The sequence below is a fragment of the Stegodyphus dumicola genome, chromosome 7, assembly GCF_044657685.1.
Source record: "Stegodyphus dumicola isolate Sdum_Otavi_A_Nest chromosome 7, ASM4465768v1".
Taxonomy (NCBI): Eukaryota; Metazoa; Arthropoda; class Arachnida; order Araneae; family Eresidae; genus Stegodyphus; species Stegodyphus dumicola.
Genome location: NC_140774.1, coordinates 29,950,800 through 29,977,768, shown reverse-complemented (window position 1 = coordinate 29,977,768; position 26,969 = coordinate 29,950,800). Strand labels below are relative to the sequence as shown.

Here is a 26,969-nt window from a genome sequence, read left to right as displayed (position 1 = left end):
ATTTTTGATACAGATATTTTGACTTTTTATGTATTTTTGCCTTCTCGCGAAGTGAGAACTGAATTAATTGAATGAGAAGTACTCAATCGTCTATGAAAAACTGTCCTTTTTTTGTTTTGTTTGCTTAATTTCTTTTATACATCATTCTAGCTTTATTATAGTATTTGAATAGAACATGTGGCAACGATTAGATAATTCTTTAAATGATATAAATTTTGTGCATTCTGAGTTATAATATGAACGAAATATAATACTGTTACGTGAACCTAGCGCCAGAATTTCGCTATGGTAAACAAATAGAGTGAATTTTAAAGAATGCATTTATTCTATTGTGGTTTATGCGCTGTCGGCGAAGTAGATTTAATTCAATCCAATAAGTTTAAATGAAATGGAAGAAAAAACGCGTATACTTTAATATTCCGTACAAGGAAGTCATGTGGTGTACACATCAGATTTATTTTTATTTATTTATTTATTTATTTATTTATTTATTTTTTTAAGGAAAAGAGTATTTTATTCTGTCCTTACGTACAGATATCACGCAAAAACATCGTTAAATTGCATTCGATAGCTGTCAAAATGGATATTTTCGTTGAAATATGCTGCCTGAAACTTTTCGCGATTACAATACTTCCTTTTTACTTCGTACAAGGAAGTAAAAACTGAAAAAAGTTTAAAAATCTGAAAGGTTTCAGATTTTAAATTATGTTCAAAGGGAGTGTTTTTTTCTTTTTTACATTTTGTCTGTTACTTTTATTTATTAAATATCACGTTCTTTGCACTTAAACCATAAAATTCAGTTAAAGAGCAATATCGCAAAATAGTTTTAAATTAAGCATATCCTTATAATTTCTGATACAGAGTCTTGCAAATTAATTTAAATTAAGCATATCGATAGAATTTCTGATACAGCGCGTTGGAGATAAAAATGTTTTTTCTGTACAACGTTGCCATTGCTCGCTTTGAAATCCTTGAGTTTGTTAATCAAAAATTCGTTAAAGTTTTACAAAATATGAAATCGATAATAAACCAAATTCCAAATTGCAAATTTGGGTTTCCAGATGCCCATATTCGCAGTAGGATTACGCCATTCAAAATTGGATGGCTCTAGGTACCGTTGTTTCATCTCAGTGCGAGAAATATGCATACATTTATGCAGATTTTTCATTATTTAATTTCTTCAAATATAATGCAGGACTCTAACGTTTGGTGGCAAAAGTTTGAAAAGTGAAATGACATTTATAGTGAACCAACGCACAATCGTAAAACGAAAACAATAATCTTTCAGGGACAAAGTCTCTTTGGACTAAAAAGCGTGTTCATTTTTAAATTATTATTATTATTCTGCACTTAGAACAGCACACTATTACTAAATAATTGTTTCCTCTTTTTTAATTTTTATTTTTTATTTTTAGGACTTTAACCGACATTTAATATTCTTGAATTGTATTTAAATAAGCATGTTAGACATATAATATCATCACACATAAAAGAATAGATGAACCCAGACTTAATTATTTTACATAACTAAGTTTGTATCTTACCTGGCTTTATGGGGTGAAATACATCGTAATACAGAACCTTTTCCACTTCAAATGGCAAAAGCCTTTTTAACACAGCTTGACCTGCAACAGCGCAAATAAGATTTATATTTATGGTGTTGCAATTTAGGGACAATAGTTTATTCGTTATTTAGTTTTCAAGTAAATTTTCAAATATTTATAAAGTAAACTGAAAGTATTTTGTGTGGCTTCGAAATTATAAACATAAATTTTCCTGTACACACTTTTAAAAATCAGACTTTTATGGTACTTCACGAAATGGTAAAACAAATTAATAATATGTTTTATCAGAAATAACTTGTTTTACTTTTTCTCAAAGACAAAATCAATACTTGAAGATACAGACGAAGTGAAAAATACGTAATTATTAACCATAAGGTAGAAAATGTATTCAAAAATAAATAAATTATGAAATTAGTTAGTCTAAAGATTTGAAGAAATACTTTTGAATTAGACACTTCCTTCCGATTAAAGTGTCGAATGTACACTGCACACACAAAAAAGGGGGGAGAAAGAAAGGGGGCAGTTATCTCCCGTTCCACTGGGCCAATTGACGAAATTTAACTTCGGTTTTTCATGTCCCGAAAGCGCAACTTAGGATATGTATTAGATTTATAGTATATAGCATTGTTCTAATATGGTATTTTGACACAAAATCGGACTTCTTCTGATATAACATATCAATTTTTTCCCATATTTAAATTCTACGACACAAATTACGCCAAACTTCCAAGTTTTGTAAAAATCGCAAGAGTAGTTTTTAAAAAATTAAAAAAAAAAAACTAAACTGAGTGGCGTAACAGCCTTAATGGACCAAGGCCTGCAGTGCCCGAAATCTGCTTTCTTGACCGTAGGCCCCGGGGTGTGTAAGCATATACCCGGAACAAGTGATCAGCTTGTCGCAGGACTCCCAGTGTTTAGTCCCCAAGCGAACTTGGCATTGATTTTATCGACCCAAGTGATGGAAATCAACGGATGAAAGGCTAAGTCGACCTTGCCCAGCCCGGAAGTCGAAACCCCGGACCATAATTTATGTATTTTTGAATACATTTTCTACCTTATGGTTAATAATTACCTATTTTTCACTTCGTCTGTATCTTCAAGTATTGATTTTGTCTTTGAGAAACTGCAACTGCTGCGCGATGCGCTAATCACTGCGCCACCGGTCCCATTAAAAAAAAAGAAATTAAACTCTCAAAATTTTAGCTCCTCAGTGTTAACTGAGTTTGGTATATATTTATTGATCTCTCTTTTTTTTATTAAACTTATTTGATTCTTCCTTTCACATTTCGAAATTCAAGTTCATTCTAAATAAAATTCACCCATTTTTTATGATTTATTTTTAAAATTTGTATTTTAAAATAATTTTTATAAATTTGTCAAACAATTTTGAATTATAATCTATAGAATTTTTACCATCATCTTAAAATAGACGTATTTCTAAGCATACCTGCAAAACATAACAGTTTTTTATTCAAAATTTCCTAAGATATACGTGAATTTATATATTGGCGCGATTATAAATTTGACATATTTGTTGAAAATGATAAAACATCAAATGTGGTTTAGACACTTTGCTAAAATTATTTGAAAGTAAGAACGATGTGACTTTTTTTCCCGCTCTTGCACAATGTAAAAAGGTAGGAACGAGGTGCTTTTTTTTCCGCTCCGGTATAATAGAAGGGAAAGGAAAGTTGGTTGCCATATATTAAAAAGTGCGCCAAGTGAATTATTCTTGGCGCAAACCGAAAAATTGCGCCAAGACAAATTTTTGAATTTCTCTTTAAATTTCGCACCAAATTTTACAAAATTTAATATATGGACATAATATGAGTTGTAGAATCGAAATATGAAAAAAAAAATTGGTATCTTATTTCAGAAAAAGTCCAATTTTGTGTCAAAATACCTATGTTATAACAATGCTGTATAAAAATCTAATATATATCGTCGGGCTTTCGAGACATGAAAAACGCAATTTGAATTTTGTCAATCGGCCCAGTAGAACAAGAAATATAGAACTATCCCCATTTTTTTTTTTTTTTTTTTTTTTTTTTCCCGCAGTGTATATTTTAATTTTTAGTGTAACTTTCTTTCAAATCAAGATTAGCTTGAATCGCGATCACTTCCAAACATTAAATAACATAAATTAGAATACACTAACCTAATAGCGAAGATGATTATAACTCGCAAACCTCAACTAATAACATTTTATAAAACAAAAAATCACGGAATAAATGAAGTCATTTAGAAGCTAATTTTATATGTATAAATTAAATGTAAGCATTCTTTGTTATTCAAATTCTATCTTACATCTTTAAAATAAATAATTCTGATTCACGTCGAAACAACTTGTCAGCGACGATTTGATCCTAGCGTTGTAAAACCAGATAGTAAAATTAATGTGAATTATAAAAATGAAGTTTGAATGTAAATGCAGTGAAAATCTTATCAGATAAACACTATGGCATTATAAAACAATATTGCATAATCCAAAAAACATGTATACTCACCTATTCTTCCCATGCCAACTATCCCCACAGTTGCATTTTTAAGACCTTGACCGCATAACCACAAAGGGCTCCAACTGTAAACCCATTCGCCTCTAATGAGAGAAAATATTATGTTGAAAAATTGAATAAAAATAGCAGCTACTATTTATTATACCATTATTATTTTCTCATTCTTCTATACTGAATGATTAAATGTCATTAAAGGAATTAAACGCCTTATTAGGAACTATTAACAAATTAAATAACGAATCTTTAAATTCTGAGAGTTTTCAGTAGTTTTGTTTTATTCTTCTGCGCATCTAAAAATAACAAACGGAGCTTATTGATATAATATTTCAAATTTACTTGAACAAAATATTTATTTTTTGACTGCTTCGAAATCCAGGCTATAAGTGCACTATAATATACAATAAATAAATTTATGAAAATAAACTACTCATTACACCTCAAACTGAACCATCATTTTCGGTGAATCTACAGACACAGTGACTTAAGTTGGATATAATGTATAGAAATAAAATACAAATGAAATAAGTTACTAAAAAAGACATGCTGAAAAAGTTTGTAAACCTGCTGTTATGCATAATGTATAAAAATAAGAAAAGAAATTTCTAACCATTAGGTATTATAAAGTGAATAAGAAAATCATTTGTTAAAAGTAATATCGTTCACGCAACTTGACTTGTGTCGAATGGAAAGAGAGTGACAGCGCGCCACAGCGCCCTTTTACTCTGCGTCAGATAAAAGAATGTCTGGAAAAACAAAAGGAAAATATGAAGAATCAAGATGGTAGAATGGGATATTTCATTTAGCCGCCATCAGTCGGCGAACTGAAGAAATCGGATCCTGTAGTGTCATTTCAGTTTTGATACAAGCAGTTACATGCCGTAATTTGGATATATTACACAACTCATTGATAGTATATGGAGATAAAACAGGCCAGATGTCGACCAAAAACCTGATCACATTGTCGGCACAATGAAAATCACCAGTTTTTCATACCGCATGACATCAGGCGCCATAAAAAATTGGTGATTCAAGAGCGCGCTTTGCTTCACCATCAGATACGTACTAATTGGTCATTTCCGTCTATCACCCATTGTACATTATTGAAGACGACATTATTAATTGAAAACAATTTCATACTGATCACGGCAGGTACAACTTTAAACGGGATCGAGATACTCGCGGTTAAATAGTAAGCAATAAAATTCTCCTGAACAGCAATAACAACATGTCTTCTCGTAACGCTTCGAATGGAATTCTGCCCTTATCGACGGGGTCATATGGCTGAAGATGAAGAAAAGCGACGTGATGAACATTTAATTATTTTCACAGTTCTAACAAGTATTCTGGCATGATATTTTATCTTTCATGACCACTAAATGCACGCGTTTCATTGGATTGTACTTCCCATTTACCATTTAAAACATTTACCGTCAAACTTTGCTCTTGATAGGCCCTCTTTAACACACATTTTTCATGTTCTTCATTATGTGCATATTCCATTCTAAAACATTTGCACGAGGACTTAAACTACGTTCTTCAAGCGAGGTTTATTTTCTTTCTGAGAAACAATGTAAAATATAGCTGCATTTTGGGATGAAAGGAATGATATCCAAAAGAATGATTATTCATTTAATTAGCTGATTAATTAACAAAGCCCTCTAATCCTTCTTAGGAAGGACAAAATGATAGGAAATTGGTTGGTTGGTTAACTGATTATAGCAAACAAGTAAGGACTATCAGTTGTAGCAGGAATGCCTTCGTAAAAGGCTTTCTGTGGGAAACTGGATGGCATTCATTTTACATATCTACAGAAAACTATGCAACCAGATCGTTCTTCAAGAACAGAATTCGGACAAACGACCAGTTTTCAGCGGTTGATGCAAATATATATGCATATGAATAACGGGAGAATCAGAAAATGGAAGAAAGGAAAATTACATAACCAACAGAAATATTCAATTTATTTAATCAATGTGGATTTCTTATATATTATAACTCCTTAGCCTAGTACCGAGGGAAAAATAGCGGTTACATCCAGATTGGCAGCAGTTACTCATATGCATCGCATGCACTAAGCCACATTAAGCAGCGTCATTTGTAATATCTACAATGATGGCGCATACCAGATTTTGCAAATGATGTCCTTTTCTCCCCTTTGCAAGTGATGTCCTTGATTTACATTTGCAAATAAAAATTGGTGAAGAATAGTTGAAGAAGAGTTTCTTAGGTTGATGGATTAATGAGCGTATAATGAAACGAGGATTATTTTATAAACCTACTAAGACAGCCTGGCTATCCATCGCGCATTGATATACGTATTTTAGCTTTTAAATGCATCAGTAAGCCATTCAGATATTTTTAAGAATTGTAAATGCAATAGCGCTGAAGCTTTAACAGCAGCTAAAAAACTAGAACTGCCATCAATAGAATTAATGAGTTTGTGAATTGTGATGAAAAAAGACATAACAAAATTAGATGCAGTTATTAAGCTTGTAGAGACATTAGGATTTCTTTAGGAAGTAAGAAAGATTGAAAAATGAGCATTCGCCGGGAATCGAACCACAGACCTCTGGAATACGCGCCCAGCGTGTAGACCACTACACCATGAATGCATGCTAAGAAGGCGGAAGAAATACCTTATAAGCTTCCCAAATTTTATAGAATTTTACTCTCGATAATTTTTCTTTTTTTTTTTTTTCTTTTTTCTTTTTTTTCTTTTTTTTCTTTTTTTTTTTTTTTTTTTTTTTTTTTTTTTTTTTTTTTTTTTGATAAGAACATACATAGGAAGAAGGTTTGGTAAAAGTTTACAATTGGGTGCCCCTTATTTTTTGGTGATTCTTTTTTGACGCCAAGATCGGTGCCAGGAAGGCACAATTTCAAGGTGGATGCTACACCAAACCAAAATAAGAAGTCGAAGAATTGCAAAAACTGTGTGTCCATGTACACATCGATCTGTTTTCACTTAAAAAAAAATCCCTGAATTGCACAAACTAGGCATTTCGCACTGCCTTAAATTTGTCCAAAAAAAAATTGTCGCTAATCGAAGGGGCCCCCAATTCTATACTAGAGCCGAAGGTTTATATTATGCGGAAGTAAGCGATCACTGATGTGGTGGAAAATCTAGATTCAAACCCAACAAAGGTATAGTTGAAGTTTCATGTTTTTTTAGTGCAAAATGTCTATTTGGTCTGTGCTATGGTGAGACAATACTTGTGACTAAGAACATAACAATACATAAGAAAACCACTGCTTATAATGGATTAAATATTTATAAAATAAATTTCAATCCTCTGTTTTCGCTTAAACATGTACTCTTTAGGTTACAAAAATAATTTCGTATAATTAAAGCAATGCTAGAGCAAAACTTAAAAACGCACATGATATAGATGTTAAATAGCAAATACGTTACTTTTAATATATCAACCCCTCCTTACTTTTTGATAGCTGCTGCAGAATCAAATAAACGTCTTCCAACAGCAAGCATAAGTAGAACGGTGAATTCGGCTACGGAATCTGTAGACACATGAGGAGTGTTGCTCACAGCAATATTCCTGGAAAAGAGAAAATGTAAATGAGGAAAAATGCGTGATAGTTTATTTATAAATGTTTACTTACAGAGAACAGAAAAAATATACCTTTTCTTACATTCTTCGAGATCAATATGGTCGTATCCTACAGACATAGTTGCTATTACTTTCAGATGAGGTCCTAGAAGTGATTAAAAGTGTATATTATTAGAGAGTTATACTTTCCTAGACAGTTAGACTTTCCTTGTAACTACGTTGAAACGTTTTGAGAAAATTATAAAAATCTGTTTAATGTAGAGAGCGAGAAATGTTACTATAATTTCGGTGATGCTTTAAAATCAATTCTAATTAATATCAAGATAGATTGATATAAAATGTAAATTGATGGAATGTGAGCATTTTATGCTTTGTTTATCCATGTGACTTCTAGCAAGTTATATTGGTTTGCAAGAAGGAAAACCGACTGAATGCGAACATATCACGAAGACAATGCATTTAGCGTGTGCTGCGTGAAGTTTTAACACTTTATGTATTTGAGCTGAACGATCGAAGGTAAAATGCATATATACGTTTAAGTGCTATTTTTGAAAGAGCTGTTGATGACAGAATTACCTCACATGCATCATTATCATAACTCTGATTGGTGACACTGTTGCGCTCGTATGGCTTCGCAGTAGATTGAACGCACACAGATCCAAAGCTAGGTTCATACAATTTATTTTATCAAAGGAAACACTTCATGGTTCTCGAACTTCCCGCAAAAACACAGCATCACAGAGTACAGTCAGTAGTCACATTTAAAACTATTAAGAATGTTTAACGCAACGCAATGCAAAGCGCATCTAAAGAGCCAAGCTAATCTGCAGATATCTCAGTACTCCATGGAGGTAGGAGTAAGATGGAGTCGCCCTAAACAAGTTTCTCCGTACCCTGCTCTGAAGCACCGGCGATCCCTACGTGGTGACCAAAACATTGGGTCATTTACCATTGAGTTCTATGGGATTTGACGCGTTCGGGTGTAAATATTTTGTAATTACGTCGCAAATATACATACAAATGTATATATTTTCTTTTTCTACAACACTTCAGAGTCCTAAGTATGTGAAAACAACATATTTTTAAACAACATTTCATTCTGAACGGAATTAAATGCTATACTTTTCACAGGACAGTTTTCTCAGAATGGTTTAATTTGAATGAAATATTTTCACAAGTTTTCGTTAATTACATTAGAAAAAAAAATTAAGGTAATTCGATTTTATTCAGTTAAGGTACAAAAATTAAGATCAAAGTTTATTGTATTATTAATATTCAAATTATGCATTATTTCTTTTCTATTTATAGAGCTTCTTCCTAAAATACTTTCTTAAATATGGCATGATTTTTTGGCTTCTTTTAAATCGAAAAATGTAAGTCAATTTATAATTAATGCTCTATTCGGTTCATTTTAAATTAGAGAATTACTAGGAATTAGCGAAATACTTTAAATAAGTATTTCGCTAATTCCTAATAATTAAATAGGTATTAAATAGTATTTGACTCTCTCTGAACATTTCTGAAAGGGAATAAAATAAGTTTTTTTTTTTTTAAGTATTATTTAAAACTTATAACCGAGTTATTATAAAATGTAAGGGAAATAATTCTTTTAATTATACTTATCAGATTTTTTTTTACCCTTCATTTCAACAATACATATTCCAAAACTCTTTATTACGTTCTTAAGTGCGCATCTCATAGCATTTGCTTTACAATACCTTTTAACAGATTGCTTTCCAATACGAACAATTCTTGCTTAAATAGTTTTATAACGTATTTGTCAACAGGATTTCAATTTATGTTTACAATTCAATATTAAGGTTATTATATATTTAGATAACATTTATAATCATTATAAATTAGATACATTTAATCATTAGATTTCTTCACAGTACTTTCACAGTTGTTTGTTTATAAGTGAATAAATTCTTCATTTGAAATACATTTATAAATAATTTAATGAATATTTAAGTATTTTGTCAAAGGCAGATACATGCTATTTGCAAGTACATGCATAAATACCCATACATATTTCCTATTTATCATTTCCGGCATGTGCAAATCTTTAATTTCTGTGCAATCACTATATTTTTCGTGTATAACGTAATTTACACTAATTTAGCATACACCAGAAAGTTTTACATAAAAAATATATATGAATATAATTTGAATGAAAATTATAAGTGTTATTTTTAATACCCACTCAAAGGTCAGTTTTTCTTCAAAATTCCTCCACGATGGCATCTCTCTCTTTAGGCAGATAGCCCTTGCATGCGTTACTCTATTTAATAAAAACTTAATCTGACCTATGTGCCTAATTACAAATATTTTAACATACATAATTTTATATTTACATTTAGCCATCAAGTTTCAAACTTTTCAAATCTTCTAGAAAATAAATTTTGGCAGATCTCTTTTAGCAATTTTCTTAAAATCTATATTTTTGTAGTGCAACAGCTTAGAATTTTATAAAACAAATTCATAATCAAAATCGCTGTTGTTAGTTATCGAAAAATAACCAAGATGTGATTTTTGCGTAAATGTCAGTAAACTATACAAATTGCTATTATCCATACAAATTGCTATATCCACTATGAATACAAATTGCTATATCCACTATGAATGTTTCTTTCATGCGAGAGTGTCTCTTTTTCGATTTCTATGGAACTGTCGTGTGTCGAAATACTATCAGAATCTTGTTAAGCGAGCTTCTGAATGTAAACAAAGAACACCCCGTCTGGTGACCCAAGCTTCAAAGCAGTGCTTCACTTCTAGCGCGGAATGGCCCCTCCTCCCTTTCCTACCTCCATGCAGTACTCCGAACTCATGCTGAACTAAGAACGCAACACTACAGTTGATGGACTGAAAGCTCTGGGTAGAGTAGACTTTAAAGTACCCCTTGTATTATGGCGAAGATGTTGTTTGATTTTTCGCCAAGTTGTTGTTTCATTTATGGTAGCCTGAGTAGTTGAATGTTATGGAAACCCTATTGTGATGTAATCAGGTGCATGATTCTGAGAAATTTTGAATCATGGGATGATTTGTAAGCGTTTTCGTGGTGTGTGTTGGTTTGATTCTTTAGACGGTAGAATGGCGGAATATAGTAAGATTGATTTGAAGTTTGTGTACGATTTGGAGCGAAAGGGGAAATAATATTGCTTTAATTGACTGGTGTGTAAATGAAGGTTTACTTAGTAGCCATTATAAGTGTCTTGTATGTAGGAAGGATATGCGTCTAGTCGAACGTAAAAACCGTTTAGATGGAATTGAACGGGTTTGTAAGAAGAAAGGTTCAGATGGTCACTATGTGGAGCGTTCGATCAGAAAGAGCACCTGGTTTGAAAAAAGTCATTTGAGTACGATTGATATTTTGATTTCTACGTGACTCTGGGTGTACGAAGCGAACTCGAAAATCATGGTAAGTGAATACTTCCTTTTGGTAGTGCTTAAATGTATAACATGTTTTTCCTTTTTTATGTTATTTTATTGCTTGGTTTAAAATGTATTTTATTATGTATTTTTTGTTTGCCTATATTGTAGAATTTGGTGCTCCTTTGACTTTTTAAGTGAAAATAGGTCGACGTGTACATGGATAAAGTTAAAAGAGTGCGCAATGCAATTTTTGTGCAGTTATAGGATTTAAGTGGAAAATAGGTGGACACGTACATGGATAAAGTCAAAGGAGTGCGCAATGCCATTTTTGTGCAATTCGGGGATTTTTTTTTCAAGTGAAAATAAGTCGATGTGTACATGGATACCGAGTTTGTGCAATTGTTTGTCTTGTTATTTTGGCTTTGTGTAGCCCGCTTCGCAAGCCAAAATAACTAGTCAAAGAATTGCACAAAATCGGTATCCATGTACCGCCAAAAATGGCCAAGTTACTCCAAGGGGTACCGTAAACTATACTTTTACCAATGCTTTCTCTCCGATCCTATATAGTTTTCAACCGGTTGACGAGATATTTCTAGTACTTTCTGCTTCTCGAAATTACTGGAAAGCATATGAGGGCCGAATACAGTTACAGCTAATATAGTGATCAATTACAATACCTGTTACGGTGATACAAGGGACCGGACAAAAGTATCGCCGAATTATCACCAAGTTTGGTGACTTTTGGCGATTTTTCGCCAAATCTGGCAATAAAACTTAGTCATCAAAACCGCTGCTAGCTTGGCGATACCTCGCCAAATCAGCGAGATTGCAATTTACTTAATGCTAAATAGATTTGCCCCTGTATACTCTTATTTTTCCACACAGCATCATTTCTCTCAGCCTTTCATGTTACATTAGCAGGAAAAATACAACAATTTCACGTATAATTTCACTTAAATTATCTGTCCATGTAGAAAATTCGTAACCCTGCCTCCTGCCCAAGGCCTGCACGCCCAGGACACTGATTCCTGGACAGGAAACCTAACTACTACAACTGAGGCAATCTATGCAAGACTTAAACAATGATTGCAATAAATGACATAAAGCAAATCTTATGCTAAACCAACAAATAAATGCATACATTTACGAATTTATACACAAACAGGACTATGGTCATAGTGTTCTGTTTACATTATATACACTATGGGGACTGTTAACCAGAGAACAGGGGCTCCATTACCTAGCTGACATGATGTCTGCCTTACACGGATTAAAGCCCCTGCCTCCAGAAACTATTTATTATGACTAAGCAGAATAAGTTTACAGTGGCATACAAGGCCTTCAAGAACACAAGAACATAAGTAACATAGTCATAATAGACCCTAAAGAAAGCATGTTACAAGTAGTACCTATAAGCATTCAAACAATTTCAAAACTGAGTCCAACTAATTTAAATAAAAACTATGGTACAAACAAAATATAATACATTCATCACTGTATTATACACAATTAATATCAATTAGATTCACAATTTCAAGAAGAACCATTCAATTTAGAAAAAAAAAAATACATAAAGATAAACTAAGACAATAATAAACTGCCAAATAAAATTTTTTCATATGAATTCAGAATTAAGAACCAATAACTTTGATAACTGAACAATATTATCATCAAATACACTGAACCTGAGATATTATTACAATACAAAACATAAATTTGGTTTAAAAACAAAACCACTGCAAGTAATATAAAAACTCTACATCAGGTTTGCTGGCAACGCGATAGAAATACAGTACAAGAATAATGCCAACATAAAGATATGAAAAATTTCCAATTCCAAAAACCACATTCATTCAAAAATAAGTCAAACATTCAAAAATAAGTCAAAGAAAATTATTATAAAATACTGCCTTAAATGCACATTTTACAATAGAGAACTCAGGTAAAACCAATCAAATTCACAAAAACAGGTCAACTATTCAATTCAGAAAAGTGAAAAAAGGTATACAAAATAATTATTCTAGATCAGGTTTGCTGGCATCGCTAAGACAAATGCAATACTAGAAAAATGCCGACATAAAATTTTACAGAATTTCAAAATCAAATGCAAAATGCATTCAAGATTAAAGTAAAGAATAATATAAAATAACTATCATGAATGCAAATTTTTATAAAAGAATGCACAATTAATGCCTATCAAGTCTATCAAGTTCACCAAAGTGAATCAATTGAATTACAAAAGAACGCATTAAAATATGCAAAATAATAAAATTGTCACAAAAATTTTCTGTTAAATTTAATTAACAATTACAAAACTGAACAAAATAATCATGATATATATATATATGATTAAGAACGATTTCAGTACCATACAACAAATACTATGTGCATCACAAATAAAACCGACTATTTGTACAATATAAGAAAGTAATAGGCTACAAGTAACCGTTACAATTTATAAGAGCATAGATGCATTCAATGTCAGATACGTCTGTTCTACGTAAAACCATTTCTAATTTTAAATCAGTAACATAAGTAGTGGAAACAACAAAACTGAACAATAATAAGCATCAAACACACAAAGTTAAACAATTACCATTATACAGTAAAAATCTAACAGTCGCTGAAAGTCAATTACTCACTCCCAATAGAGATGATCTGAGAGAATTATTTACAGAAAAATTTAATTCCTGACAGAAAAGCATAATTTCCTTAAATTTCTTACTCTCACTAGAGTTTTTTAATATCAATTCAGCCCATTTTGGCCTGTGTTGATCTAAAGGTTTATTCAAGTGAAGGTTTTTAGTAAATGGACAGTGAAAGATAAAGTGTTCAGGGTCTCCCAACTCCCCGCAAGAACAAAGCTCAGTCGTACGTAGTCCAAATCGAAAGAGATATGTATTAAAAGGTCCATGACCAGTGAAAAATTGAGTATAAAAATTCGATGTGCTTCTTTGACTGAGTGAAACTTTTGGAAAGAAAGAGAAGACTCGTCTTCCTGTGGAGTCATTAGTCCATCTTTCCTGCCATTTCACAAGCAGTGTATTTAAAGTCTCGCTCTTCAAGTGTGAAAAAGGCAATTTCGTTGGATTTTCAATTCCGTTGATATCATTAGCAGCCCATTTAGCTAAAGTATCTGCTTCTTCGTTGCCCAGTATGCCAACATGAGCTGGCATCCAGGTAAGAAGTGGTCTTTCAGATGAATTAAATCTTAGCAATTTCTCTTGAATAACTTGTACAATCGGATTTCTATTCGTAATGTCTGAGATAGCCTGCAGACTAGATAATGAATCACCGAAGATCTTAGTCTTGCCCGATAGATTTCTTTTAACATAAGTGAGAGCAGCGTTTATCGCTAAACGTTCTGCCTGAAAAACAGTATTTCTGTCATCAAGCCTTCGAGTCCATGTATATACCTTTTGAGTATTGTTAAATACACAAAATGCACAACCTGTTCCACGTTCAGTTTTAGAACCATCTGTAAATAGAGCAATGTCATTGGCTACTGGAGCCGTATAGTATAAATTGACTGCAGATTTGAGTTTTAAAGAGGCAGGATGGCCAAGATTAGATGGAACCCGTAGTTCATAATCATTTACTAGGTGATGTTGGTTCCATAAATCCCCATCCAATCGTAATCGTAGGATCCGTCCTAAGAAAGAGTCTCTTTGAGCCTGCAGATCTAATGGAGGTATACCCGCCAAAATCTGCAATGAGGCTGTCGACGTTGTTCTATAACCTTTGCAAATAAGTAATAGCTGATGCCTCTGTATTGAATTCAGTAAGCCGCTCATAGTTTTGTTCATATCAAAACCCCAAATGGAGACTCCGTACAAAAGAACTCTTTCAGTGATTGTTTTATACCACAGCCGCAAGATTTTTGGGGAAGTGCCCCAATTAAGGCCCATAGTCTTTGTCATGCCATTCGTAAGAACGGCACATCTCTGTTTAAAATGTTTCACATGTGGGAACCAAGACAGCGTATTGCTGATAACAAAGCCTAAATATTTCAAGGTGTTTGCACATTTTATTGGTCTTCCATGGATTTTTATAGACGGATTTCGACGCATTTTTCTTTTCCTACCGATAAACAACATAGTAGTTTTTTCTTCGGAAATTCTTAATTTATGCATGTCTGCCCACTCTACAAACTTATTAATCGCTTGTTGAGCTCTTACTTCAATATCCTTTACGCCTGAGATAATTAACAGAAAATCATCGGCATAAGCTTGCAAAATTACTTGTTCAGTATTTTCAAAAATACCAAAGGCCGTATTAGCGACTAAGTTCCACAGGGTTGGTCCTAAACAGGAACCCTGTGGACAGCCTCTTTGCATATCTTTTATTAAAATTTCATTATCCAGGGTCAATTGAATTTTGCGTTGTTCCAAATAATTTCGAATTAAATTCAAAATTTCTACAGGGCAGTTTGCGCTATCCAATGCATCAATTATGTCAGGCCACCAGACGACCGTGTCAAATGCACCACGTATATCAATGGAGATGATTAACGTGTGCCTGTTACCATCCCTGTTGCGTTTTACTGTGTTTAGCAGATTAAAAACAGCCATTTCAGTTGAAACCCCCTTTTTAAATCCAAATTGAAAGTCGCTGATCACTTTATTTTCAGTTAGAAAATAATTTAGTCTGTTCAATATTAATTTTTCAAAGAGTTTATTTAAAGAAGAAAGAAGACTCACTGGTCTATAAGAAGACAAAATAGCAGGATCTTTACCTTTTTTGCCAAATAAAACTATTTCGGCAATTTTCATCTGCCGTGGAAATAAAGCCAATTTCCAACATGCTCGATATAAAGATAACATCAATTGGGGGAATTCTTTGAAAAGTATCTTTATGATAATATTATCAAGACCGTCTGGTCCGGGGGCCTTCTTAGACGGTAGAGAACGAATTGTATTTTCTAACTCCTCAAGCTCCAGGAGGGCAGAGTCACTTAAAGTAGAATTCCAAGTTTGATTTTTAAATTTTTCTCGCATTACTTTATGTAAATCCATATCGTCAATCTCCAAATCCAATGGAAATAACTCATCTAAAATTTTTTTATATTTCTCTCCCAGAGAAGTACAGTCCGGAGCTACCTCTACTGGCAGCTGAAAAGGTCGAAATACTCTGTCCACTGCAATCTTTTGAGTGATGCCATAAGGATTTTCAATAGCAGCACAAAATGCCTTCCAAGATTCACTTTTTGTCTTTATAATCAATCTTTTAAAAATTGCTAGTTCCTTCTTATAAGAAATTTTAAGTGAATGCCTTATATTGTCATCCCTTTCTTTTTGCATACGTCTCCTTAAAGCACGAGCTTTGTTCCTTTTTATTGTGAGAGAGTCAGACCACCATGATGTAGAGGTTTTAATCCGTACTCTTTTCGAGTTATAGGACGCTGTTGCTGCATCCATCAATGAACTAATAAAAAAGTCGTAGTTATTTTCTAAATCCTCTCGAGAAGTATTAGATTCAAATAAATTTATAAATTGAGAAATTCGTGGACGAAGTTTCTCAATAAATTTTTCATGTCCACCATATGAAGTTTTAAATCTACGTTTCAAAATTATGTCTTCCGAGATTCCAATTTCAAACAAAATAATTTGATGATCACTAATAGACAAACCTGTCAACACCCTCCAATTTGTAATAGAAATTGCAAAAGGAGATGAAGCTAATGTAATATCAGGCCAACCCTTGGCTCTGACAGTTAAGAATGTTGGCTCTGAATCGGAGGAATTAAGAACACACAGTCTGTTTTCGTGGATAAAATCAAGAACTTTAGCAGCCCTATGATCTTCTTGATTTCCACCCCAAAGAGGACTCGTAGCATTAAAATCACCCGCAATAAGCAAATGATCATTATGAATAATATGTGAACAAAGTTCGGTTAAATTGCTATCTAAATCGGCCGTCGGTGGAAAATAAACGTTAGTAATATTAATACTTCTATTGATAAATTGCAAGCGAATTGTCACTGCATCTAAAGTTCTCGCCACACAAAATGGATTTAGAGGGCCATTATATATTATCAACGCTTTAAAAGAACCAGAAAAGAATATCTTACTACAGTTTGGTAATCCAATGATCTTGCCATCTTTGACATAAGGTTCTTGTAAGAGCGCGAGCTGTATTTCATTTCTAATCATAAAATCAATAAAATTTAAAGTAGCTGCCCTTGATCTCTGTAAATTTACTTGTGCACAAGTCAGACCCGAGATGCTCTGAGTAACAGGTATGTTCATTGAGCCTGTCACTTCTGAGTGTTGCTGAGGCGAAGAATCTCCTGCCTGTATAGCGGACATTGTGATGAGCTAGCCTTATGTGATGTCTCGTACTTCGTTCCTGCAGAGGCGTTGGAGTGAGTACAATTGACGCAATTTGCAATGATTTCGGAGCACTCCTGAGTAAGGTGGCCATTCCCGCACTTTGCACAGGCCGGTGGATTTTTTCAAATTAGACTTAAATGACCAAAGGCTTGACAGTGATAACAACGCGTCACTTTATGAAATTCTCGAAAGAAGCACGATGCGAAACCAATATAGACTCTCTTCAGGTCCTTCAACAATTGTGCCTGTTCTCTAGACACCTCAACAAGCCAGTTGCACGTACCGTCTGTTCTGGATCTGGGTTCCCTTGGAAAAACAAAATTCTTCTCACCTGATGATAAGAGTTCTTGAAAAGCAATTTGCAGTTCCTCAGAAGTAGTATCCTGAGGAACCCCAAAAACTATGAAAGACACTCTTGGAATTCTCAGGTCCAAATGTTCCTTCAAATCCGAGTTTTCCAAAATGGCTTTTTTCAATGTCACCAATTGCTCTTCCCCTTTACAACGAACAAGTAACTCTTTGGCTCTTGTTGGACGAACTTGTAAAATATTTACTCCGAGCCTTTGCGGTTTAATATTCTGAACTAATTGCGTCTTAATACTGTTTGGCGATCTACTTGTATCTTTAGCCTTGATAATCAAAACGTGATCCTGTTGAGCTGGAATCTTCCTTACCTGTGAAGGCTTCGAAGTAAGCCTAACAATTTCTGCAGAAGATAACTCCGAATTCACTTTATCAAATTTACCATCTAAACTATGTAAATGACAAGACTGTAAATCGGACGCTATTTACGAATGTGGTAAGACAGTGGCTTGGTCAAGCTGTGTTAACTGATTAAATTTTAACTCAAGTTCCAAAAGTCTTTTTTCCAACAAAGAATTCTTTTCCTCCAATGAAGAGACTCTTTCCTTCAAGCAGGCGTTAAAACCTTCCAGGTGAGCTATGTATAATTCACGTTTGTTTGAATGTGATCTGATATTGCTTACAAACTTTTTAAGTTTCGCTGCATCTTTATTATTTAATTTATGTTTTGCATTGGCATCAACTAAAAATGCTAAGATACCGTCATAGGATTCATTAATAAATGATAGATGGTTCCCAGTTACCTTTTCTGGAGCCAAATCTTGTACAGAGCCAGGAGAAGATTCAAAGACTGAAGAAACTGAATGTGCCGGAGAAAGCGTAACATTAGAATGAGACATTTTATTATAATTCTATAAAATGGGCTTTTCTGCAGAGGGAGTTACTATATAATCATAAAACCCTTAAACATATGACTTAAAAGTGAAACAGAAATAAAAACACTATGAAAAACAAATCGGTAAGCGGAAAAGAACCAATTAAACAAAAATCATTAATTAACAAAAGACTAATTAAAATTAAGTACGATTTGAATTATTAAATTAACAAAAAGAACCCCAAGGAACATTATAGTACAGAAATTAAAACAATTATCACTTGACTTCAAGTAGTAATATAAGCATGAATTTAACATATAGTCTATGGAGTTTTCCAGGAAAGAACCACAGTCTTAGAACGTAAGTTTGACAAGTTCAAAAACATTACTTCTCTAGAGATTATAATCAGTAACAACATATAAATTTAGAACATATTTTCTATGCGTATGGCAACTTCCGGTTACAGACTCTTAAGAATTTCGAAGAACAGTGGTGTAAGATAGCGTCTTTTTTGTACCATAGTATAAAAATCTTAATTAATTATCCTAATTGTGATAAACCTGTCCAAAAATTTTTTGTAAGTCATAAAATCATAAAAAACATTAATATTTAAAAGAAAATTGCAATTAATTTCACCAAAAGGACCATTAATTAATTCGAAAACAGTCTCTAGCTTAATATCAGTCTATGAACACAAAGTACAATGTAAACAAATACAAAATTGAAGATAAATCAGTAAATACTTATCTAAAATACATATGACGCAAATCGATGCAATCCACGGAAGCTGTAGAACATAATTTCTACACCTGTTAGGCACAAAACACGATCCAAAACTTCACAAAACGAAGACCCCATTGCTGGAATCTCGCAACACTAAACCACAACTATGTATCCAAAATCACCATAACTTTGAAATTTGCAGGTCGAATTTCACAAAATTGGTATCTACTTGATCAGGAACACTTTATGCACACATTTTAAAACATGAAAAATACCGACTGTAGCTATTTCCACCTTTAAAATCAACTAAAATCGGAGCACGAAGTTTAACGGCCAACACCATCGACGATCCGGATGTAGCCACACTATGGGGACTATGTACTATGGCCATAGTAAGAAACTAGCCTATCGCAATGAACGACTTTCGCCTTAGAATTCACTAACTTACGGATCCAAGCTACGGCGTCGTTCAGTTTGATTAGGACTGTGTAAGGACCATCCCAACGTGACTGTAGTTTAGGAGAAAGACCTTTCTATGAAATCGGATTCCATAAACAAACCTTGTTTCCTTCATTGAATCGATGTCTTGTAGCTCTCGTGTCGTATCGGGTCTTCACCTTCTCCGTCGCCAAGCTGACTCGCTCCGTGCAAAACTGAACATCACTTCAAAGTGCTTGAATGAAGGCGCATTCGAAAGGCGACCAAACAAGAGATCAAAAGGCATACGAAGCCATGATAGAAGATCATCTGGGATAGGGAATAGCCTGTAGTCTCGTGAACAGCACTACAATGGCAGTAAAAAACGAGATAACGCTTTGTTGGTTTCTGGAAACCACTAGCGAGAGTTATCAGGGATGGTTGGATTAAACCTCTCTACCATGCCCTCTGACTGGGGTTGTAAAGGTGTCATTTGGGTTTTGTCGATGCCGAGCAGCTTGTTGAGTTTTTTAATTACAGCCGAGGTTCAAATTTCTTCCTTGATCGGAATACAACTGAAGAAGCACTCCGAACCTGAAAGTCTAATGTTGTATCGCTACTTCTGCTACCGTGACAGCCTCTTGATCAGGAATAGGGGGCAACTTGGTGAAATAATCAATGACAACGAGGATGTATTTGCTACCATCAAGCATTTCGTGGCAGACGTCCCAGAATGTCAAAGGCTATACGTTTAAAAAGCGTTCCTAAATTGTAACGTTGCAGCTTGCCCCGGCTGCGTTTCTTCGGCCCTATTCCACCGCAAAATCATCACATGATTGGCACCACTTTTGCACGTCAGCCCTTGCATTACTGCAGTAGAAGCACTCTCGAATTCTGCGCAAAGTCTTCATTATTCCGAAATAGTATCCTATAGGGCTGCTATAGTTCTTAAAGAACGTCCGGAATCCGGGATCTTGGAAGTATCAGCTGCCATCGGGAAGCCTTTCCATCATCCAATTCGAATTTCTAGTAGAAAACGCCGTTTTGAATGTGAAGCGAGTCCCAGAGAGCCCAATATTGTATTTTTGTAAGACTATACATCGAAATATCCTTCCAGATAGATTTTCCAATTGAAGACTACATTAAATCAATTAGGGATTTATTGCCACCGTCTTCAAACTGGTCTTTTCTGACTTCTTCGCCGATTCTTAGATCTGGGTCAGACGATGTTGAATTCGTAACTTGACGTACGACAATTAAGCAGCTCGTATTTCCCTTCGACCTGGAACAACATCTGCAGCTTTCTGGAAAGTGTCTTTTAGACGGGGCGTCAGCATTTCCATATGATGACCCATTCCGATGATGGACAGTTATGTCTTCAGAAGCAGAATGCAGTTCGTTCAAGTACAAGGAAATATTATACTTTCTTAGTAAGTCCAATATGCAAGGATCTGTAATATCTGCCACATATGCCGTGTGATGGTCGGCGGGACTTCCAAACGTGATGTTAAAGGTTAACTTCACACCAGTTTCAACTTTCTCAGTAGACACAGTCTGGAGAGTAACGCAGGATGGCGTCCAGATGACTTTATCTTTAACAATTTCGCATATAATTTCACTAAAATCATCTATTTATGTACAAAACTCATAACGATATGATCGGTATTCCGTTCATAATACTAATAGGAACTGTTTTCTCACTGTTTTTATTGAACTGTTTTTATTCTATTCAGCATTTCGAACTGAATTAATGTTAACGTATATACACGGTTTGTAAATTGAAAAAGCGTGATTCACATAAATCAGAACACTTTATACATGATGATACTAACATTTGCATTATAAATCACACTAGTCAACAACCAAAACTCATATGATACATAAATATGTAAGCTTAATAGATTTAGAATTCGAAATATTTTGAAAATTCTGAAATATCTTAAATGAATGTAGTTTTTATTTGTCACATCACATTTTTGAAAGAAAGCATTTCTCTTTATACAGGCATACGGGCTATTTTGTTACATTTTTTAATGTACTTAATTTCCAAATGTTTTCCTTGTGTTATTTATGCAACCGTTTCGTAATGTGCTGATTTTGTCAATACTGTTACGGATTTGGTATTTAAATCGCTAATGTTAGTAGAATTACAAATTAAATTGTTTTATTCCCCGTGCAGTGCAGCGTGTGACGAATATTAAGAGAAAGCTAAGCCGGAAAATAAAAAATACAAGAGCGCGTGCATTTAACATTTAATAAATAAATGTCTCTTTTTGATTTCGAGAAACTGCTAGAACAATCTCGTGCGGCCGATTTAAAAAGCTATAAAAGCCAGAGATAGAACACCTCAGCTCAGTTTTTAGAAAGTTGTTTACTGTAGCGAATTCGCGTTGAAATCGGATTAGCTTTCTCTACGTTTCTGTTTTGAATTAGCTCTATTGAACGTTTTTAGTAGTTTAAAAAATAACTACTGTGAGATATTGGAATATTGTACAAATATCTGAGGAACTTTAAGCATTTTGTTTTATTTGTTGTGATAATATTCACTTTTCATTGGACTTCCGCATTCAATTCATAACGAACCCGTACGCGCGCAACAATACATATATTTATTTTTCCAACTAATTTTAGAGACATTATTTTTTATTACTGCAGTTTCCAACTGATTTTCAAGCAATATAGCATGCATATATCTATGTTACTTCAAACTAATTAGTCATCCTTTTTTTTAATTATTACTGTATCTCATTTATGAATGTGAAACCCATCCAGACACATTTTGTTCTGTATGTAATTCTTTAATATTTAAGTCACAGAAACTTACATATAAAAGACTGGGTATAATTGAAGTGGAAAGAAAATCCGTTTAAGAATGTAGTTCATACGTCGGTCACAGGATGAAGATAATGACAGACCCGATATGATGATCAAAATAAAGATAAGGATTACAGAAAATAGATTACTGCTTGTTGCCTGTACACAACTTTTCGCGCTCATATCTGTTATTCTTCTGCCAGTGAGCGGGAAAAATGCGGCTGCAAAGAAAATCCTAGAATAAATATTATGAGGCTCTTGCTGCATATAGAACAAATTTGAGGCAGAAAATCACTCATGAAACATTTCTTAACAGCTAAAATAATGTAACACACTAACAAGGAGTGTGCAAACGATCTAATCATGTGAAAGCTGGAATTAACCTATTGCATTATTATTGCACTAAGCCTTGAACCCTAATTATGTATCAGAATCTCCTTTGTTATGAAAACCGTGCATAGAGGAATAAGACAAATAGCATATTTAAGTTCTAAACAGGGCTGTGGACTCGGTAGGGAAAATAATCGACTCCGACTCTGACTCCTGGAATTTTAAAGACTCCGACTCCCTCATATATATACATGTAAGCTTATACGCATGGGCTACAGCTTATTTTTTTAATATAAAAGAAGTAACAGATGATGATGGAAATTGAAAGAAAATTGATGGAATAGCAAATTATTATATTAATTAGCATTTATTATAAAATGGAAAAACTTGCTTTAGTTATTTCTAAGAAACAGTATGGCTTCGGCAAGATAGTCTTTGTTGGAGGGCCATAGATCCGACTTGATAAACTTCAGAGCTCAAAAAAGTCTTTCCACACTAACTTGAGTAGGAGGAAGAGCTGTTACTTACTGTTAGCGCTACTTCTTTTAACTTTTCAGACTAGATTTTTATAAGTTCTAAAAGAGGAGTCTTGCCAGCGCAATCATATTTTTCTATTTCTTCAAAGGCCGTGTTGAAATCTTGTTTGTATTTTTTCATTTTTATATTTAAAGGTTCTTGGTTATTTATTTTCATTCGCTTTGCCTTCGCCTTTTCAATATTATCCTAAAATATTTCTCAAAATCTAATTCATCACTGGAAGAGGATGATAGAGATTCAATTGCAATGCCTGCAGTTTGACTGTCCTGATTCGAATTCTCCAATTGTTCTGAGAATAATTTCATTCTTAATGAAAGTTCATAGATGGTTTTCTTTGTCTTTTTAATTTGTTCGTCATCCAAGAAAATTCGATGTTTCAGATGTACATATATTGAACCCAGCAAGATCTCATTGCCTAGCAAACTAGTTTCTCTTTTCTTCATTGAAGAAATGAATCCTTCTGCAATAAACCCTCCATTTCAGAAAGAACAAACATCCCATTCTCGCCTCCTGTCAATTCTGCTGATTGTAGTACCCCAAAATCTGCCCGACTCCATGACTCTGACTCCACAGCCCTGGTTCTAAAGGAAACACTAATTTAAGAATTTATGTTTCATATACGATTAAAAAATCTTAGAATTATAATATTATTCAATATCATTTTACGTTAATTTTTCTGCGAACTTCTTAAATATTAAAGTACTTCTATTTCGATATCATCTGAGCCGACATTTTCATTCTTACTCCTTAGATCCAAATATAAACCAAACATTAACATCTTGGCTCCTTTTTAACTCTATATGCTTTCCTTTATTTGTACAGAAGATGAATTATTTGTGTTTGGATGTATATTTAATATTTGCATTTTTTTTCTTTTCTCTTTTGTCGGATGTATATTTAATATCTGCATTTTCTCAGTATTTAACCCTCTGAGCGCCATGACCGGGCAAAATAAAGGGTGTTTGAATACAGATCCTTCTTGACAAATCCAAAAACATTTTTGGATCTAATTCAGAACTCAAACAACAAAAATCAGCGTTATATTTACAAAATTTTCACAGGACTAGTTTCGATGGTTTTACCGAACCACCATCTTCAGCTGCAAAACCGCAAATGAGCAAGATAGGAAATAATGATTAGATAAGATAACAAAGCCTGGACAAGAATAAGCAAGTGGTGCCATCTGTTGGCGAAACCAGAACTAAAAAATAATTTCTCTAAAAGCCGAAGGCAAATTTGGATTGGAGTTAGGATCGTTAACTAGAACAGATAGATTTTTATGAATGTGAAATGCCTCTAGAAAATCCAGTTCTCCAATGGAAGATGATTTTTTGAATAATTTTAGCAGCAGAAAAATTGAAAGCGTGATTTTCGGACCAACAATGTTGAGCACCAGAAGACTTCTGTGTTTCCTTTTTTCTAACATATGCCACATGTTCTTCGACGCGAAATTTTAAGGCTATCTTAGTTTGGCCAATGTAAATTAAACCACACTGGCAAGGAATCCTATAAATACCCCAGGAATTCATAACCGGAATGGGGTCCTTGAGTATAGTCCGAATTTTATTGATGGGAGAATAAACAACCCGAAAGTTAAATTTCTGCAAAATATGTGCAACTTTATAGCTAATTGATGGAAAGAAGGGAATGACAACAGAATTTTTATAATCTCCTAAAATAAGAGTGTGGCTTTTAGTGTGTTGAGATGAGAATTTTTTAACTGCTTGATCAATAATGTTGGGTGAAAAGCCCCTGTCAATAGCTATTGCTTTTAAATAATTTAGTTCTTCATCAAGGGCTAGTTTGGAGGAGCAAACTTGAAGAGCACGGAAAACATAGGAATAAAATGAAGCTAACTTTTGTTTAGTCGGATGACATGATTTAAAGTGTGGTGGAAGGCAAACCGCTGAAGGTTTACGGTAAACTGTAGTACTGAAGTTGGATGTGTTACGTGTGACCAGAATGTCGAGAAACGGAAGAGAATTGCAAGTCTCAAGTTCAAAAGTGAACTGAATAGCAGGATCAATAGAATTCATTGTTGAAAGAACTTTATTTAAATCATCTTTATTACCTTCAAACAGGGTAAAAGTATCGTCTACGTAGCGGAACCATGCCGAGAAGTTTAAAGTTTCAAACTATTTTGATTCATAATAATGCATGTAGATATCAACCAGGATGGGACTGAGGGGGCTTCCCATGGCTAATCCCTCAGTTTGCTTGTAATATTTATTTTGGAAAACAAAATGTGTTTGTTTTAAACAGAGTTGAGTGAGAGAAATTAGCTCATCAATTTCGATGCAAGAGAAATGAAATTCGCGAAGTCTGGTTTCTAGACATCTTAATGCACCCTCCACCGGGACATTGGTGAATAACGATTTTACATCAAAAGTAACCATGAGTAAATTTCTAGGAGAAATGTTTTTAACCTTTTTTACAAACTCTATTGAATTTTTTATGGTGTAAATGTTATTCTCTAATAGAGTGGAAAATCTAGAAACTAAATATTTAGCTAATGGATACGAGGCAGTACCTAAATTTGATACAATAGGGCGGAAAGGAACACCACTTTTATGAATTTTGGGAAGAGCATATAATCTGGCACAACTCGCAACAGATGGGATAAGCGAATGTTTTAAGTTGCTTGAAATGATTTGCGAAGATTTGATCGCAGTTTTTATTTTGGACAAGTCCGAAGGTGAAGGATCTTTAGGGATCGGATTATATGGTCCTTTGTTTAAGAGTTTAGTGACACCATCGATGTAAGTGTTCTGATCCATGACGACTATCTGGCCACCTTTGTCGGCCTTTGAAATGATAATATCTGGGTTAGAATGAATTTCGCGCATTGTAGCTCTTTCTCTCGCAGTTAGATTTGGTTTCAAAGGTTTATTATTGAATTTCACATTGAATTTCAGGAACTAAATTATTTAAAAGCAATAGCTATTGACAGGGGCTTTTCACCCAACATTATTAATCAAGCAGTTTCTCATCTCAACACACTAAAAGCCACACTCTTATTTTAGGAGATTATAAAAATTCTGTTGTCATTCCCTTATTTCCATCAATTAGCTATAAAGTTGCACATATTTTGCAGAAATTTAACTTTCGGGTTGTTTATTCTCCCATCAATAAAATTCGGACTTCTATACTCAAGGACCCCATTCCGGATATGAATTCTTGGGGTATTTATAGGATTCCTTGCCAGTGTGGTTTAATTTACATTGGCCAAACTAAGATAGCCTTAAAATTTCGCGTCAAAGAACATGAGGCATATGTTAGGAAAAAGGAAACACAGAAGTCTTCTGTTGCTCAACATTGTTGGTCCAAAAATCACACTTTCAATTTTTCTGCTGCTAAAATTATTTAAAAAACATCTTCCATTGGAGAACTGGATTTTCTAGAGGCATTTCACATTCATAAAAATCTTTCTGTTCTAGTTAACGATCCTAATTCCAATCCAAATTTGCCTTCGGCTTTTAGAGAAATTTTGTTTTAGTTCTGGTTTCGCCAACAGATGGCGCCACTTGCTTATTCTTGTCCAGGCTTTCTTATCTCATCTAATCATTATTTCCTATCTTGTTCATTTGCGGTTTTGCAGCTGAAGATGGTGGTTCGGTAAAAC

At 33.8% G+C, this 26,969-nt stretch overlaps 1 protein-coding gene across 1 annotated transcript in view; it reads right to left on the bottom strand.

Annotated features, from left to right (window-relative positions):
• Positions 1-26,969, bottom strand: part of LOC118200866 (glyoxylate reductase/hydroxypyruvate reductase-like) — an 83,970-nt gene that overhangs the window by 18,233 nt on the left and 38,768 nt on the right. The window contains exons 3-6 of the mRNA XM_085820038.1: positions 7,717-7,789; positions 7,516-7,632; positions 4,073-4,164; positions 1,545-1,625 (exon numbers count right to left, since the gene is read on the bottom strand). Coding sequence (XP_085676164.1) covers positions 1,545-1,625; positions 4,073-4,164; positions 7,516-7,632; positions 7,717-7,763 — 337 coding nt within the window. The 5' untranslated portion in view covers positions 7,764-7,789. The remainder of the gene's footprint in view (positions 1-1,544; positions 1,626-4,072; positions 4,165-7,515; positions 7,633-7,716; positions 7,790-26,969) is intronic.